The sequence below is a fragment of the Solanum dulcamara genome, chromosome 6 (genome assembly GCF_947179165.1).
Source record: "Solanum dulcamara chromosome 6, daSolDulc1.2, whole genome shotgun sequence".
Lineage (NCBI taxonomy): Eukaryota > Viridiplantae > Streptophyta > Magnoliopsida > Solanales > Solanaceae > Solanum > Solanum dulcamara.
In genome coordinates, this window is record NC_077242.1 from 52,277,426 (window position 1) to 52,293,878 (window position 16,453).

The 16,453-nt window shown below is 33.8% G+C and overlaps 1 protein-coding gene across 2 annotated transcripts; it reads left to right on the forward strand.

Annotated features, from left to right (window-relative positions):
• Positions 1–827: 827 nt before the first annotated feature.
• On the forward strand, positions 828–9,331 carry LOC129891155 ((DL)-glycerol-3-phosphatase 2-like). 2 transcript variants are annotated; one of them, XM_055966424.1, is made up of 6 exons: positions 828–1,059; positions 2,898–3,122; positions 5,172–5,232; positions 5,384–5,531; positions 7,423–7,502; positions 8,820–9,331. In XM_055966424.1, exons 1-6 carry the CDS (start codon positions 930–932, stop codon positions 8,959–8,961), a joined length of 786 nt encoding a protein of 261 aa, XP_055822399.1. In that variant the 5' UTR covers positions 828–929; the 3' UTR covers positions 8,962–9,331. The 2 variants fall into 2 exon arrangements, with proteins under 2 accessions (XP_055822399.1, XP_055822400.1); XM_055966425.1 differs by having other exon boundaries at positions 828–1,053.
• Positions 9,332–16,453: the final 7,122 nt, after the last annotated feature.

The window sequence follows — 16,453 nt, forward strand, 5'->3', positions numbered from 1 at the left end:
TGGTCTTATTGTCGGGTATGATTCTATCCCACATAGGTATACTCTCTTTATGTTCTTTTATGATTTCAATTATGTCTCTGAATGCTTTGATCATTATGGTTTTCTCAGGACTTTACTTATCCTCTTTTATCATGTACGTTATTTGATCATTGCATTCTATGATTTATAGCGCATGACATGCCCACATACACAGTACATTCAAACGTACTTACACATATTTTGGTGACTATATTGTCTCATAATGTATGGGTCGAGGATCACATTCCTTCCACACGTGGCTAGTTGAGTTGCTATCCTAGGAAGATTGACGAGTCCTCATCTATCGAGGACAAATTATGAGTTTGTTCCATTTTAAAGTCTTTTGTTATATTCATGTTGAGGATGAGTTAGGGACATGTCTTAGCCCCCGCTCTTTTTGATTAGTAGAGACATTTGTTGGACACACTATGTAGAGTCTATGTTGTCATACTCCTATACTTTTATGATTCATGTTTTGAGACTTTTCTTATGTCATTTTCGCTTTACTTTACCTTGTGTATATTTACGATATGTCAAGAGGCTTGGTTGAAGCTTTCTTCGGGGTTTCGATCGCCGTGTCATGTCTATAGCCTAGTCCGAATCGTGACAAAAAGACATAAAAATTTTAGATTTAAAAACTAATTTAAATTGGGTTAGTTGAGGGTCCAATAATAAGAGTTGGAATATTTTGTATTTTATCAAAGTTTAAAAGTTTAAAAAAAATATATTTTAACCCTACCTAACTTAATCCCTAATTAATAAAGGCTTAACTTTAACTAGTCAAAATTATCATATTGTTTTTAATTGAAGACCTTTTTGTCACCTCCGACGCAATTTTCCCCCCCCTGTCCGTAAAAGAGAACGTCTTTTTGTTCGCCACCGACGGCTAGCTGATTTCCTTTGCGACAGTGATGACTAACGAAAATAAGCATTCAGATTGTTCAAATATGGCGAATCAAGGCATGAATGATGCTTCATCTGCAAGAAAAGGCTCAATCACTCATGTAATCTTTGACATGGACGGCCTTCTTTTAGGTATCAGTATGTATAACATCTCTCTTGGATTTTGCTCTCCTACTCTCTTTCCTTTACTTTAGTTTATTTCACGAATCTCAATGAACTGAGAATGCAATGCCACCCTCTTTGTGACTCAACTGGAATGTGCACGTGGGAATTGACTATAAGTAGTTTCTCAAGGATTGATGTAATCTTGGTATGCAATCATTTGCTAATTCAAAATTTGTGTGATGTGTTCCTTCCGAGGAGATGAATGAATGATTATGATTGAAAATGAAGAGTTTTGATGATATACCTTGAAATCAGTGCCGATTTAAGATTTGTAATGATTGGCGACTGAAGTAATTATGAACGGCATTTTCAAAATTTAGAATTTTTTTTTGAAGGGTGAAATAGCATTCTTGTAAAATGGTTGGGTGCGTGCAGCGTGCCAAAAAATAAAATAAAAAATCAGCTGCTGCGTGAAGGAATTATCTGACTTGGAATTTGAAGTTGCCTTTGTTAGTGATACCACATGTTGTCAATTATAGTTGATAGGTGAACAACTCCATAATTCTTGTCTCTTTAAGTCAGTCCCTATGACCATTAGACCATTTCTTATGTAGAGGAAGAGTCTTGGGATATATTCTGTTATACTTTTATTTATCAATAGACTATGCCACTCCACATTCCAGTAGTGATGGTATGATAAGTGTGTTCCTCAAGCACGTGTACACGTTTGTATGTCTGTCTTTCTGATCTAACATCACATATCTGGCGCATAAGCTACTCAAGAACTAAGACATTTCTCTCCTATCAAAGAAAACACAGTGCATTTCTTAATTTTTTTATTATATTTTTTCCTAATCAAGAGGATTTAAAAGTATTACAGAAGATTGGGGGTTCTGTAAGCATGTCACCATAGCAGAGAATTGCATTCTTTCTGTAAACAATATAAGTGCTTTGATTATATATTCCCCTAAATGAATAAATCAATAAATTACGGAGGATTGGTTGTTCTAAAGCATGTCACCATAGCAGAGTATTGCATTTTATTTTTTGTAAATGATATATTACTCATTGCCTGTACTCGGTTATGATTTTTATTCAGTATAAACCTTATACCGGTGTGCGTCTGTAGAGGAAAAGTTAGCATTAGGACAGTTAAAGAAAGTTCCTTCCACCGTGCATTGTCTTATCTTTTACGAATTCTTTTTTAGAGATGTACAAAACTACAATCAACTCTTATACCTAAGACAGCTTGTTGTGCTCCCTTAACATTTGTAGTATTCAAGAGAAATCTAGTTCCCTCTTTATCAACCAGAAAGGAAAAAAAATGTAGTTTCCTTGTTCTCTCAAAGCAACAGTAAGATTGATGCTGATTTATTATAGAGGATCTTAAAGTTTAGGAAAAGGATACATGGACTGGTCCATTTGATTTTTGTGACGTCATTTAGTGTTTTACTCAAGTGTTTTGTTATTTGGATTTTCTGTTGTTACCCAAGTTATGTAGCTTAAGTAACCACCAAAGAAGTTCACACAGCCAAATCTGTTATGCCCCTTGGGTATACATATATGGTTTCACCACATCAGACATTATTTGATATGGACTTATCCCATCACGTTATACAGTAAGACACTCCAGTCTGTTTTAGAAAATAAAAGAGCTTCTAAGGATGCAAGCAAATAAGTAACGGGAAGAAGGTGTGAGGGTAGATTGTTAACATAGGGGATCAAAGGGAAGATTTATATTTACCAGGCCTTTCCCGTTTGTTAGATTCTATCGGAAAGAAACAGGTGAATCTTTGTGTGGTTGAATAGATTCTACTTGAAGACGAATCTTGGTTGACTAGCTTCTTTGTTCCTTTTCTTTTGTGTATCAGACACTGAGAAATTTTATACGGAGGTCCAGGAGATTATACTTGCTAGGTATAATAAGAATTTTGATTGGTCACTCAAGGCAAAAATGATGGGGAAGAAGGCAATAGAGGCTGCCAGGGTCTTTGTTGAAGAGACAGGAATAAGTGATTCACTTACAGCTGAAGATTTTCTTGAAGAGAGAGAGGAAATGTTGCAGAAAATGTTCCCAACAAGTGACCTCATGCCTGGTACAATTTTAATAAGCACAAGAGACAGATTATTTTTGTTTATTCATTTCTCAAGTTTCAGCTTTCTCACCCTTCCTCAGTTCTGTACATAAGAGGAGCAAACATTTGCACATGATGTAAAACTTATGGAATTGATCATTTGTCTTAAAATGGCATTAATTTGTGGATCTTGATCAAATATCAGAATCAATTTCTTCACTTTCTATATAACCTTTTTGACTGAAGACTTAACCATACTATATATGATTTCCCTTTAAAAGAGAGCTCCGATTTGCATATTATATACATGGATAGATATCACAACGTATATATATATATATATATATATATATATTATAGGCATGCAAATTGGGCTGTGTCGGGCTATTGTTTCCTCAAAGTTATGAAGTAAGACATCAGTTTTTCAACAAGATCAATTTTTTTGGTTGTATGATGAATTTTAGGTCCAGAAAAATCTGTGATCAATCATACTAGTTTTACCTATTACTTTCTGTGTTGGAGTATTCAACTCCCAGATATACTTTTACCTCCATAACTTGTGCAAAAAGCATTGGGGAAGAATAATTGATCCAGTAGATGTTGGATTAAATTCTGAATAGTTTTAAATAGACATGCAGGGACAGGTGGAACATTTTTGTGTTATATCTGGCAATCCTTTCAATATTCAAGTTGGATTCTAAACTTCCTATTTATGAAATTCTTGAAAAAGAAAAGAGCGGTGGAGGTGGTGGATACGTTCTCATGAATTTCTGTTGAAACAAGATTTTAATTATTCAACATTCCAAATTTTGCTTAGGAAGTAACCAGTTCTTAAGGATGAGACACACATATTGTAGTGAACATACAAGCTGCTAATGGGATTTCAATCCTTACTCTTTATCTCCATATTTGCCTTCTAATAGAGCCTAGCTTATACGGCATTTGACTAAGAACTACCAATAGAGGATAACTTTAACTGGTTTTAAAGTTTTGGAGGGGCTATGCTTTACTTGATGGAAATAGCTCAGTTTTCTTTCTTCACCCAAAGTATAAGCAGGTACATGTAATCTCTACTTCTCTAGATGCATAATAAAAGGTTCCTCCATAACATTTATGCTATATTTTGCATATTAAAGCCTTGAAACTGTCCCTGGGGATGGCCTAGCTGTTGAGTGCCAAAGTAACAACCTTGATCAATTAATATTCACATCTCACCAGAGGCCCTAGATTAAACTTCCAATTTGTCTAAGTTTTGGTGTGTAGAGTTATCCGGCACCTGTGTAGTGGGAGGTAACAGGTACCAGAAGAATTTTAGTCGAGGTGTACTGCAAGCTAGCCTCAACTGACTTGTTATAAAAAAAAGTTTAAACCTTGAAACTAGAGAAAAGAAAGCTTATTTTTAAGCATCTTGGAACATATGATTTCCTAGATATCAAGGAAAACACCTTCATCAACCTCTTGTGGTATACTCTTCAGAGTTGGAACACCTTTTGCTGAGCACATGAGAAATGATTTTCAGAGGAATTTTTTTGCTCTTACCATCGCATTGGTAAATGATTAGTCTGACTGTTCTTTATGTGTATTGTGCTTCTTTTAACTCGTTGCCAAAATTTCACCATTCGAGAGGTCGCTATGCATAAAGATTGAAGTGAACAATATGTAGAATGTATATGCTAATCTTCATACTTAATATCCACTCTAATTTAGAAACAACTGTTCTAAACTAACATTACTAGATGCAATGAACTTGAAAACATAAGTATCCAAGAGGTTACCTATCAACTTGACTATCTCTTGCAAGAATTACAGCATGATCATAAATCTAATTCCTTATTCTCCTTACCTGTAAATCCTATCCAACAACTTCTTGGATGATTATGTTTTCAAGTTCTTTGCATCCAGTAACGTTAGTTAGAACAGTTGTTTCTAAAGTAGACTGGATATTAAGTATGAAGACTAGCATATAAATTCTACATATTGCTCATTTCAATCTTTTGATTACATTTAATGCAAAACTGGATTAGTATACACAAATTTCTTTGCTTGTTTTAACTTTTTGTCCTGTTATAGGGGCCAGCCGCCTGATTCATCACCTTCATGAAAATGGGATACCAATTTGTGTTGCTACGGGGTATGTCATCTTCCTTTAGTTTTGTTCACCAGAAAGTTTACCATTGGTGGCATAATTAGTATAGCAAGTAGAAGTGTAAGAATTAACATAAGCTATGATAATGTTTATGAAGTAAGAGGCAAAAGTGAACTAATATAAATGCATTTTTCAGTACCCACACGCGGCACTTTGATTTGAAAACTCAAAGACACAGTGAACTTTTTTCACTGATGCATCATATCATTCGTGGTGATGATCCAGAAGTCAAACAAGGGAAGCCATCACCTGATATATTCCTTGCAGCTGCAAACAGATTTGAGGTAATTCTCTGATTTTTGTTTCTCTAGATTGGTATATCCTGAGAGATCTCGCAGCTATGATGCAAATCCTTCTCTTGGTCAATCTTCTATTACATAGACCTCCCTTAGGAGGGTCTAACTGATAATTTACCTACTAGACTTCTCAAATATGCCTGTTTCTGTTGGCTTGGTTTTTATACCAAATTTCAATAATATTATTTTTTAGATATATAATTTTTTCTCTGTGAGCTATTTATGGTGATGCAGTGATCAAACACATTAGTCATCTTTAATTTTCAGCTTCCAAATAAAAAATATAAAGTCAATAATTTTTGTTAGGATGTTGCATTATTTTGCGATCTCAGAAGTGAAATTTATGAATCTGACTCGCTCATGTCAATCCAATCCTCCTCTGCATATTCTACAGGTGTCTTGCATCTTCAACTTCAACTAATCAAGGTGCTGCACAATATTGTAACGTATCAGAAAAAAAATATATAAAAAAGTTCTACATATAAATATACATTATGTGATGTAATTTGATTTGACACGGAATTTAAGAAAGAAAGAAAGGGTTTTGAAACTTGTGGTCTAAAATAAGTAATAGATATATGTGTGGTTATAAATCATTTCATTTCATTAAGGGTAATATGGGCATTTTAAAGTTAAAATTGTTACTGTATATAGAAATGTGTCATTCTTTCTGGGACTGACTAAAAAGGAAAGTGAGTAATATAAATTGGGATAGAGGGAGTATGATATCCCTTCCTTGCTCCTTTCCCCAATATAAACTAATCAAGTGAGCGTTAGCATCATGGCACACAGAGTTGTGTCGGAAAATTGTTAAGCCTAACCCATCTTGAGTCGCCAGAACTTGTATTTTCCGGACATTGATGTTAGTGAAGTCTGGTTTACAAGATTAATTTTCTATCCCTTCCCTATCCATTCACCAATCTTAACCTTGGAACCTTCTATATCACATGGAAATTCCAAAAGAAATCTTTCATTGATCATTTCAACTACCCCAAGCTTTGATGCTAGCTCCCAGCTTCTTCTGGGCCAAGATATAGTCACTTGTGTTCAACTTCATCTCTAATTTCCCTTCTACATTTTCTATTAAGCATGTGAATATGTACTTTTTACATTGCATTAAAGACTCCCCATACACCGTCATTACCGTATCTTCATTATCAGCCTTTAATAAGATATCTGTATCTGATCATTTATGAATCTTACAACCTCCGCAATGATCACCGGGTGACAGGAACTACCTCATGAGTCTGTTTACTCCCGTTTTCAGCAAACCTCTGAATCTTTCAAGCTAAGTCAACCCATCCGTAGTTATCCTTGAACACGAGACTATTATTTGTCTTTTCCTCCTTACTTGGATTGTCACTCTCCTTATGTATATAAAAGTTAATCCAAAGTTATGTTTGAACAAAATGTATTTTGATTAGTCAAAACTCAGCATGGAAACTTTTATGGATATACAGTGTATTTAAAAGAGAAAAACTGGTCCCATGTGATTTTTATATGGTATAGTATGTTTAAGAAGTTATCTTTTTAGGAAGGACACTATTTGGGATAAACTAAAATTGGAAGGTGAGCATTCAATTTGAAACGGAGAGTAAATAACACCTAAAACTTTTAGAATGTTTTACTACAGAAAGGCAAAATCTGTTCCCAAATTGTTCAGTGAGAGACTACTTTTTCTTAATGTACAAGCCTTTTGGGCAAAAAATGTAAGTTATCATTATTTTGGTTACCAAATCTGAGAAAGTTAGGTGTAATTTATAAAACTAGAATGGAGATCCTTCAGATAATGGAAAAGTATAAATGTGGTCACTATATGTAGTCAAGTATGAAATGTCACGGATGCATGAGCTGTATTCTTTATGTTTAATATGGACAGGGTGGACCAGTAGATCCGCTGAGGATTCTTGTATTTGAAGATGCGCCCTCTGGTGTTCTTGCAGCCAAGAATGCTGGAATGTAAGTCTTATCACCCAAAAATTTTAATGTCTGCTTATCTTTTTTTGATTTTCTTCAAGTAGAATAACTTGAGAGAACTACATGATTACTTTCGAACTAAGTGCCTCTTTGGTTGAGTGAAATTTCACTTTATAGAATTTCATTTTCCAGTAACTCTCCTTGTACTTTCCAGTAAATGCTTGCACAACCGCATATCTTTTATTGTGTTATTGTCACTGCATGTTTTTTCATCTTAGTTATTACTATGAATATTTTGCCCTCCGGCAGCAGTCTTATGTACTTGACATCCTGTGCAAAAGGTTACACTGATTGGTTTCAACATGTAAATAGTTTACCTTTATGTTTCGTCTAGATATAGTCTCAACAATTTGGCACTAAGACTATGTTTAGTTGATCAACTCGTAGGTGTAGTAAATCTCTTGAAGATTACACCTAGTAATTGAGAAAGCAATATGATTTTGGTCTGGTTCTTGGTCTCAGAGCACTCCTTCAGGATCTTGCTTTTTTCTTCCTCCTATTTTGGGGTTTTGTCTTGACTTTAAAGAATCTCTTTCAACCTATCAACATTGCAGGTGCTTCCTGGTGTTCTTATTTTCTGTCTGATTTATAATCTTCTTCGGTCCCTATGGGATCATCCGATAATCTAAAAGATACATATTATTATTCCGTCCTCAACTTGCCTCAGTTTGCTGCTTTACCAGGAACCTGAATTTTCTATGACACCCACACAAATACCAGTTTTTTTGCCTGGGATGGATAGACGATATTCCTTGTTTGGGTCCTTACATATGCAGACCCAAATCTTTTGCTAGTAGTAATCATTAGAGTCCTTGTAACATGGTTCCTTTTTGGTGTTTGCTCTGGTTTCTTGTGTTTTCCTCATAGTTTTCCTGCTTTGTTTATTTTTTCCTTAATTTAATTTCTTCAGATGTGTTTTGGGAATGTTAGCCGTTTTCATGAGTTTTGAACTTCCTCATTTTTGTTTGCTACTATTATTACTGCATTTTTTGGGTCCTATGAGGCATGATTAAACGCCAATAACATGCTTTAGCTACTAAAATCCCTAAAACTGTTCATTGATAAGAGTTTCTTCTGGTTAATGTAACAACGTATGCCAAGTGGGTCCTGAAGTTGCATTATAATTTTCATTGATATAGAAGATCACTTGGTTGCATTTTGGTCTCTTTTATCCCCCATTCATTAAAAAAAATTTCTTATGAGAAAAGTGAAGGTACAGATATACAGTTGTGATAGGAATGTATAAAAGCTCTGATTGCGCTATCGTCTACTGCCTTGGGTTTATGTTACTGCATGCAGGTCAGTAGTTATGATTCCAGATGCAAGGTTGGATAGTACGTATCATAAAGTCGCTGATCAGGTTTTGAAGTCTTTACTTGATTTCAGCCCAGCCGATTGGGGTTTGCCTCCATTTGAAAATGCATCAACCAAACTCAATTAGTTTAGTTTGATCATGATCCTTAAGTTCCCAAACAGAGCCTATTATGAGTTCACAATTCGGATTTTTGGGGTTCTCCTCTAGTTGGTTATTCATAGAATATTCAGCTATACTTATTATTTTAGATATTGAAGGTCCCTTTATGTTGAAATGAAGAAACAGAGGATTTGTTGTATTGCAACTCATGTATGCCAGCATGATATTTCTTTTGATATGGTAAACTCCATTCTCCCAATCTCCAATCCCAGCAGGCAAGTGGCCCTTTTTACCTAGTAAGTTCCCTCTCCCTTGTCATATGGAGTTGCTTGTCAAAAGTCTCAAATGTAGTCCTATCCTTTCAAAATATTAAATGTCATAATTGCAGTTTTGTACATTTTATAATGTCGTCTGGTTCATATGTTGAAAATCAATTGAAAGAAATTGTTGTCATGTCGTTTTCGGCACGGCATAGTACACCAGGATGATTCATTTCAACCCATCTCGAGCGTTTCAGATAAAAAAAATGCTATTTTACTAGTACTGGTATTCCTTGAGACTTTTAGATTTTATAAGATGTGAGTTTGAAATTCTAATGAATTGCACAAGTTGATTAATTTGATGACATCCAAATTGAAATCGGATCGGTTTCTAAACATGATTACTTGCTTTCTTTGCTAGTATAAAAACGTGCACTTCAATGGGAAATGATTATTTACATAACTGGTAAATTTGAAAAGAAACACTTCTCTTTTCTTCATGTTGCTAGGTTGTGGTAATCGAAAATTATGACTTCCCTCTGTATTATACGCCAAGATTGCATGTTTTGTTATTGGATTAATTGTCTAAGACCAAGCCTAATCTTCTTTACTAGCTACTATCCCTCCCACATCTCGACCTTTCTTTAATTAACTCTTTGCCTCTTAGTTGTGGTTGTTCTAACATATATAACAACACTTAAAATTTTCTTCTTAGTTAATAAAGTTATGGTAAACTCTGTAATTGTAATAATCATGGAATGGTTATGATTGTAGTCCTATTGGGACATAGAAGAAACTATTGTAATTCTATTAGAATGGAAAACCAAATCTAAGCTATAAAAGGAGGTGATATTATGAATATTGGAAAAGAAAAAAGAAGGAAGAGGAAAAAACTGCCTCTTATTCTTTCCTCGTCCGAGGGACTTTTTCTTTAGAATTTCTTAATAGAAAGAGAAAATCTTTCCCGATAGACTTGAAGTTCTTCATAGGCAGGCGGGGTCGCAAATGTATTTTTAACATGATGTTAAAGCTCCCACGATCTTGATAGAGAATCAAATGAAGGCGGGCGACGCCAACCAATTTGTGTCGCTCGTTTGGCCAATGTATGAAAAATAATCATGGTAAGAGGATTGTGCAAAACGTATTGCAAATTTAAATAGGTGCAAACAACTGTAAAATAAGAGCAAGAAACTTTTCTCTAAAAGTTAGAGAAAATGGGGGGGGGGGGGAGGGGGGAGGGGGGAGGTTGAAAGTTGATTATAAGTGAATAAACGAAATCGAAGGTTGGTGAGAAAGTGCATCAACAAAACTAGAGTGTTGGAGAGAAAGTGTTCTAACAATTGAAGGTTGAAGAGAAAGTGCTTCAGTAATTGAATGTTGATGAAAAATTGTATTAGCAATTGGAATATTAACGAGAAAGGTGTTGAAGGTTGATGAGAAAGTACATCAACAATTGAAATTTTGGAGAGAATGTGCTCCAATAATTTAATGTTGAAGAGAAAGTGCTTCAACATATTGGAAGTTCGTGACAAGTGCATCAATAGGAGTTGAAGAGAAAGTAAAACCCCACAAATTTTAAGCTAATATCTGAACCATTCTTTGTATGTGTATAGGCTCGAAATCGATGATTTCGTATTCCTAAGTTTGGGAAGTGTATTGAATGTGAATTATGGTCATTAGGAACCTCTAGCACTAAGTCACTGATTAAGTTTTTGCATATGATCATGCATGAGTCAACTTCAAATGATCATATCTCTTAGAATATGAAGATTTATGTGTCCCATTACCCACCAAATTAAAGGTCTTTAAGTCTTTTTTCCAAGGCCACCCACCGTTCGTAAATTCGAATTTGGAGTAAATATTGAGATCGTTTTACTAGAGATGCTCCAGTATGAAATTTTTAGCCTCAGGTACCATGAGTCAAAGTACAACTTGTGGTTTAATAGTACGATCCATACTTTGACCCGTGAAAAGATTTAGAGAGTCCCAAATCCATCCAAGCAACCACGAGTCGTGGTATCAAAGTGCGAGTCGTATAATAACTTATAGTCACTATTTTCAAACTTTTTCAAACATGTTACCAAGGGTATTTTTGACTTTTATCGACCCTATTACCCATCCCATTACTTTTTGACTTCCAAAAATCTTAAATATCAGATCCTAAGTCAATTTTCTCATCTTTCTCTCCAATCGTAGTCGAGAGTAAGTTCTTTAAAACAAGATAAACACCTAAGGTTTTGTTCAAGCAAGTTTATCAAAAGTTCTTCCTTCCAGTTTATGGTCTTCTACATGTATGTACGACTATCATAATGAGGAACACAATTCTTCCTCATCCCCTATATATACATTTTCAGTTAGTTAGATCAAAGTTAGGATTTTCACTCAGAGTCTATCATTTCAAATTCCTTCTAATTCAAACTTGTTATTGTTGAATTCTATTATAGAAACTAGTGTATTTCATATTCATCGATGATTCTTGATTGATGGTTCATGCTTATCCTCCCACGTAGATTATTTTTAACTAAATTTATTTAGAAACCTGGTTATAGTATTCATATGCATTGTTTTCATGAGTAAAATATATTTTTATGAAATTATTTTATATCTATTTGGTAGATGATATTTTAATGAAAGTTTAGTCACTTGAAAGATTCCTTACGAAAATTTACAAAGTTTCCTTACAAACATAAATATGATTTTCAAAGAAAATTATTATTCATCATGAAAACTCAAAACATCAGTATGGTTTAGATGGTAGTGAGCATAGGCTCAACAATAGTACATTTTTATAGATTTTGTGGCAAGACTCACAATATGATTTCAATTTCAGTTAATTCGTTTTAGAACATGTCCCAACTTTTTAGTTGAAAATCTTATTTTATATTACTCAGTTGACTTAATTTCATTCTATTGTTAGAGTTGTTCATTCAGCTCAATATGTTTAGTTTAGCTAGTTGCTTCATTAAGCTATTTTACATATTGTACATTTTATTTAATGATGTCATTCGATTCTGCATCTTTAAATAATACTGATTTAGGTATTTAGGATCGATAACTAACGCATCACTAGAATTTCACTTTCATCCAGCTTAGGTGAGACCTCCTTGCTTGCGGAGGTATCCAGTTTATCTAAAGTGTTAGTAGTTAGTACATGTCGTTAGTAGAGTATTCAGGTAGCTTGGGATCTTATCCCGATAACCTATCGCTAGTATATTAGAGGCTTCATAGATGAGTCAGTTGAGCTATTCAATGTTTGAAGAGTAAGAGAATTTTTGGCCTTGTGCAGGGGTAACATGCAGATAAATATACTAGTTTATATGGACGATTAAATTATGTCTAAGATGAGGTGTTGACTGGTCATATTTATCCAAGCTATGTTCTCATGAAAACATGTCATATTTCATGTATTTTGCATTTTTAGAGGTCGTAGGGTTTTTTCATCTCCATCCTTGTATGTTTTTTCATTATCGAGTTGTATTACTCATTATAATGATGAATTGGGTTGTAATTGTCCTTCTGTTTGGTTTAAATGCTTATGGGTTGAATTATTCCAATATTATTTGCTATTTGTTATGTTGTTGTATTTTTCTTCTATTTTCGTTATGGATTTTTATTTTTGGTCCCTCAACCTTTATTTTCGATACTTTTTCTGAGCATAGTTCCTTTGAACTAACTAGGATCTTATTTTTAGATTTTTTTGGGAGTAGCGTAGTTTAGATCTCTTTAGACATAGAAATCGTAGAGCAATGAAGTCTGTCACTACTAATAAGGTGCTCTACATAAGTAGATTTCATTAGATCTCATGAGAGTGTATACTTCAAAAAAGCATAACTAAATAAAAGTACTTAAGTATAGGCTCACATACTATCTAGAATAAAACTCTAAAAATAAAATAGGGCTTAATAATTCATAGCATTCAAGGTGTTAGTTGTAAAGACTGAAGTATTAAGTAACAAAGTTCAACAATATTAATGTGCCATGTGTGGTGAGTGCTTGTGCATTCATTTATGCTAATACATCTAGAACTTGTCATATGTGTGTGAAATGATGAACTTGTTGTGAAATTATTTGAGGTGATCAAAGCATTTCTTGTTTAAACCCTTTCTGACTCTATTGTGATACTTAGAGTCCGTTTGGATTGGCTTTAAGTTGGTCAAAACCAACTTAAAACCCCTTTTTAGCTTTTGGACGTGTTTGCCTAATGCTGACTTTAAGCCATAAAGTTCTTAAAGTCAGTCAAAAATGAAAAGTTAGGATTCCTAACTTTTTTTTTTCAAAGTGCTTAAAGTCATTTTCTTTGACCATGAAAATTACTTTTATATCCCTTATATTTTAACTAAATTCCCAAACTACCTTTTTTTATTCTTTTAACCCTAAAATTCACATCATAAGCACTTTTATCCAAACACTCAACTGCTTATTTATAAAAATAACTTTCAGCACTTCAAAGTTCTAAAAGCACTTCATACATAATTTTTTTTTTTAAGTCAATCCAAACGGGCTCCTACCCATACATTATCCCTAGTTAATACTTTTTGAGCCTATAATTCTACATCCTTGGAAGGATCATGAGATGATCCTCGCACTGCACCTATCTGTGAACCAAACTTCAAGATCTCCTATATTCTGACATGCTTGACCATAGAGGTACATACTAGAAAAAATATTCATTAACAAGGGTTTTGTGCTATTAACCTCCATCTAATAACTTGAGACTGAGAAGAGATAGTTAACTTGAGGCTTTTGACGGACGAATAAATTAATTCGTCACTCAAATTCCTGGCAAGGACTTAGGGTGATATTCTTTTAGTTAGGCCAAGAGACTTAAGGAGACTTATAGATTTTTAAGTTGTGTACAATAAACACATCTAAATGAATGAATAGTAAAATATTTATTGGAGTTTCAATATCTAAGAACTATAACCCTATTTCAACTTCTTCTGATAAAACACAAGTAGTTGAAGTAGTTAGTAGATCATAATCACAACCCCAATTGTCTCATAATACTTACTTTCTTGAATCTGAATAGTAAATTATAAGCAAACTCTAGTACGTTCTTTGTGGGATTCGACCTCAACCTAGTTGGGTTATTGTCTTTTACATCGATCGCTTTAACTCCGTAAAAAAGATGTAGTTTAGGCAACCTCAACTATCTTCTCCAATTCTCTATCAAGGTAACGCATCAAACATACATAGACACAATATCATTATTCATATTATCATCACATTTTAAAGTAACTACAAGTTCACAGTCCATATTATCAATGAATAGTCAATTCATCGGTTTGCAAGCTAAATCTTACCGGCAACTCTTTATTCTCATCGCAACAACAACAACTATGTTTGAAGATCAATCAACATGCAATATAACTCACATTATATATTAATAACTAAGCAAAATGTAACTCCAAGTAATTTGTAACCTACCTTAATCGACGAATTGAAAGTGAACAAGCTAGATTGTCGGAGTTTTTTCTTTTCTCAATGCCTCAGAATGCTCAAAGTCTAACAGAACAAATTATAAGGTCACTTTAATACCCTATTTACTCAAACAAAGGTCTTAGGTAGTCAAACCCATTTAATTCTACCATTTTAGAAAGTCTAACGAATAATTAACGGATTATTTATCCAACTGGAAGTTTTCCATGATCAATTTAATTCCATTCATGGATTTTTGATCCCACTAACATCTTTTGGATATTTTATATGCTCAATTATCCATTTTTATAGGATTTTTAGATTCATCAATATCAAAATTTAAGCCTAGATTAATAATTACATGATAGATGACCAAATTTAATGGAAAAAATTGGAAGCATGCATTAATACTCTAACTTTATATTCTGCCCCAACAATTATAACCCAGATTTTAACCCACAAGGTTCTACAAAGAACTCACCCTTCGATTATATGAAGAAAATAGAATTTAGTTGGGAAAGATGGATAAAAATTAGTTATAGCAAGAGGGAATAGCCCTAAGTCTTTAAAAGGTTGCCCTAGGTGTTTTCTAGTCTAACATTATAAGTTATGTCAAGACTTGGGTGAAAATCAGACTTAAAGACGAAAAAAAAAGTCCCGACCTTCGCTGTAGAGAAGGTCTCTATAGTAACCAGATCGTTCGCTGTAGAGAAGTCTCGCAACTTATTTTCCTTCACATAGCAAATCTCTACTCGCTATAGCGAAGCCTGACAATTGTTTTTTACTTAATTGATTTTTTTTTCAATTGTCAATCAGTGGGGACCTATGCAAAGGTACTATGGTCTTAAATAACTATAACAATGGAACAGTTCATTACAATCATTGGATCAATCTCATCAAATCTTTATCATTCGTCATCAGAATATTTTACTGAAAGATGCAATCATAGACATGGAAGAACCCTTCCTCTTGACATGAACATGTTCCTTCCCGTTCTGTTCCTTTTAGCTCTCAACTTTTTTCCATTTGATTTGCTATAAAGGATAATCCTTAATCACGTGATCACTCTTCTCCTCATTTGAAACACCATAAGTATTATTTATCAAAATTCTTGCGCTTACCAAAGATATCCAATTTTCAATAACGTCTACCCTTTTTGAAGAGTTTTTAAAATTTTTTGTGACAAGATCCATCTCATCATCATCAAGGTTAGAGCAAGCACTATTAGTATCTTTTCTAGCTAGAGTTCTATTTTATATTTACTTCATTCTTTTTTAAGTTTTTCATGTTTATTTCATCAGTCTTTAGGTTCCCAACCAAGTCATCCAATATTATGATTGTTAGGTCTTTAGCATCTCTGATTGCATTGACCTTCACATACTAAGACAACTTGAAAACTTTATCCACTAGGTATTCAATGGTTAGCCTCTTCCCTTGAGATATTTTCATTCACAGTAGATGTTACCTAGTGATCTTGTGTTGAAGTAATTCACCTGATTTTATTTTGAACATTTCATAATCAGTAGAAAGCATAGAAATTCTAAATCTTTTTACCTGATTCGTTACTTCATGAAAATTTATCAAATAATCCCAAATTTTCTTTGTCGTCTTACAATCAAAGATCCTATAGAAGTCTAAGACCATGCACAAAAAAGTATCTGACCTTAGCATTTTTTCCCAAGCATTTTGAAATCTGCCTCATGTACTTATTTTTTCTTCAACACATCATTACCTTTAGGATACTTCTCCATTGAAAATTTTGGTCCATCAATAACCATGTGATGTAGTTCATAATCTTTAGCTTGTAGAAAGTCCCCCATATAAGCTTTTCACCAATTGTA

Excerpts from the sequence above, each read along its gene's own strand:
- LOC129891155 (XM_055966424.1), top strand. The coding sequence starts at position 930 with ATGACTAACGAAAATAAGCATTCAGATTGTTCAAATATGGCGAATCAA. Across the intron at positions 3,123-5,171 it reads AACAAGTGACCTCATGCCTG|GGGCCAGCCGCCTGATTCAT; the intron begins GTACAATTTTAA and ends GTCCTGTTATAG. Across the intron at positions 7,503-8,819 it reads GCAGCCAAGAATGCTGGAAT|GTCAGTAGTTATGATTCCAG; the intron begins GTAAGTCTTATC and ends TACTGCATGCAG.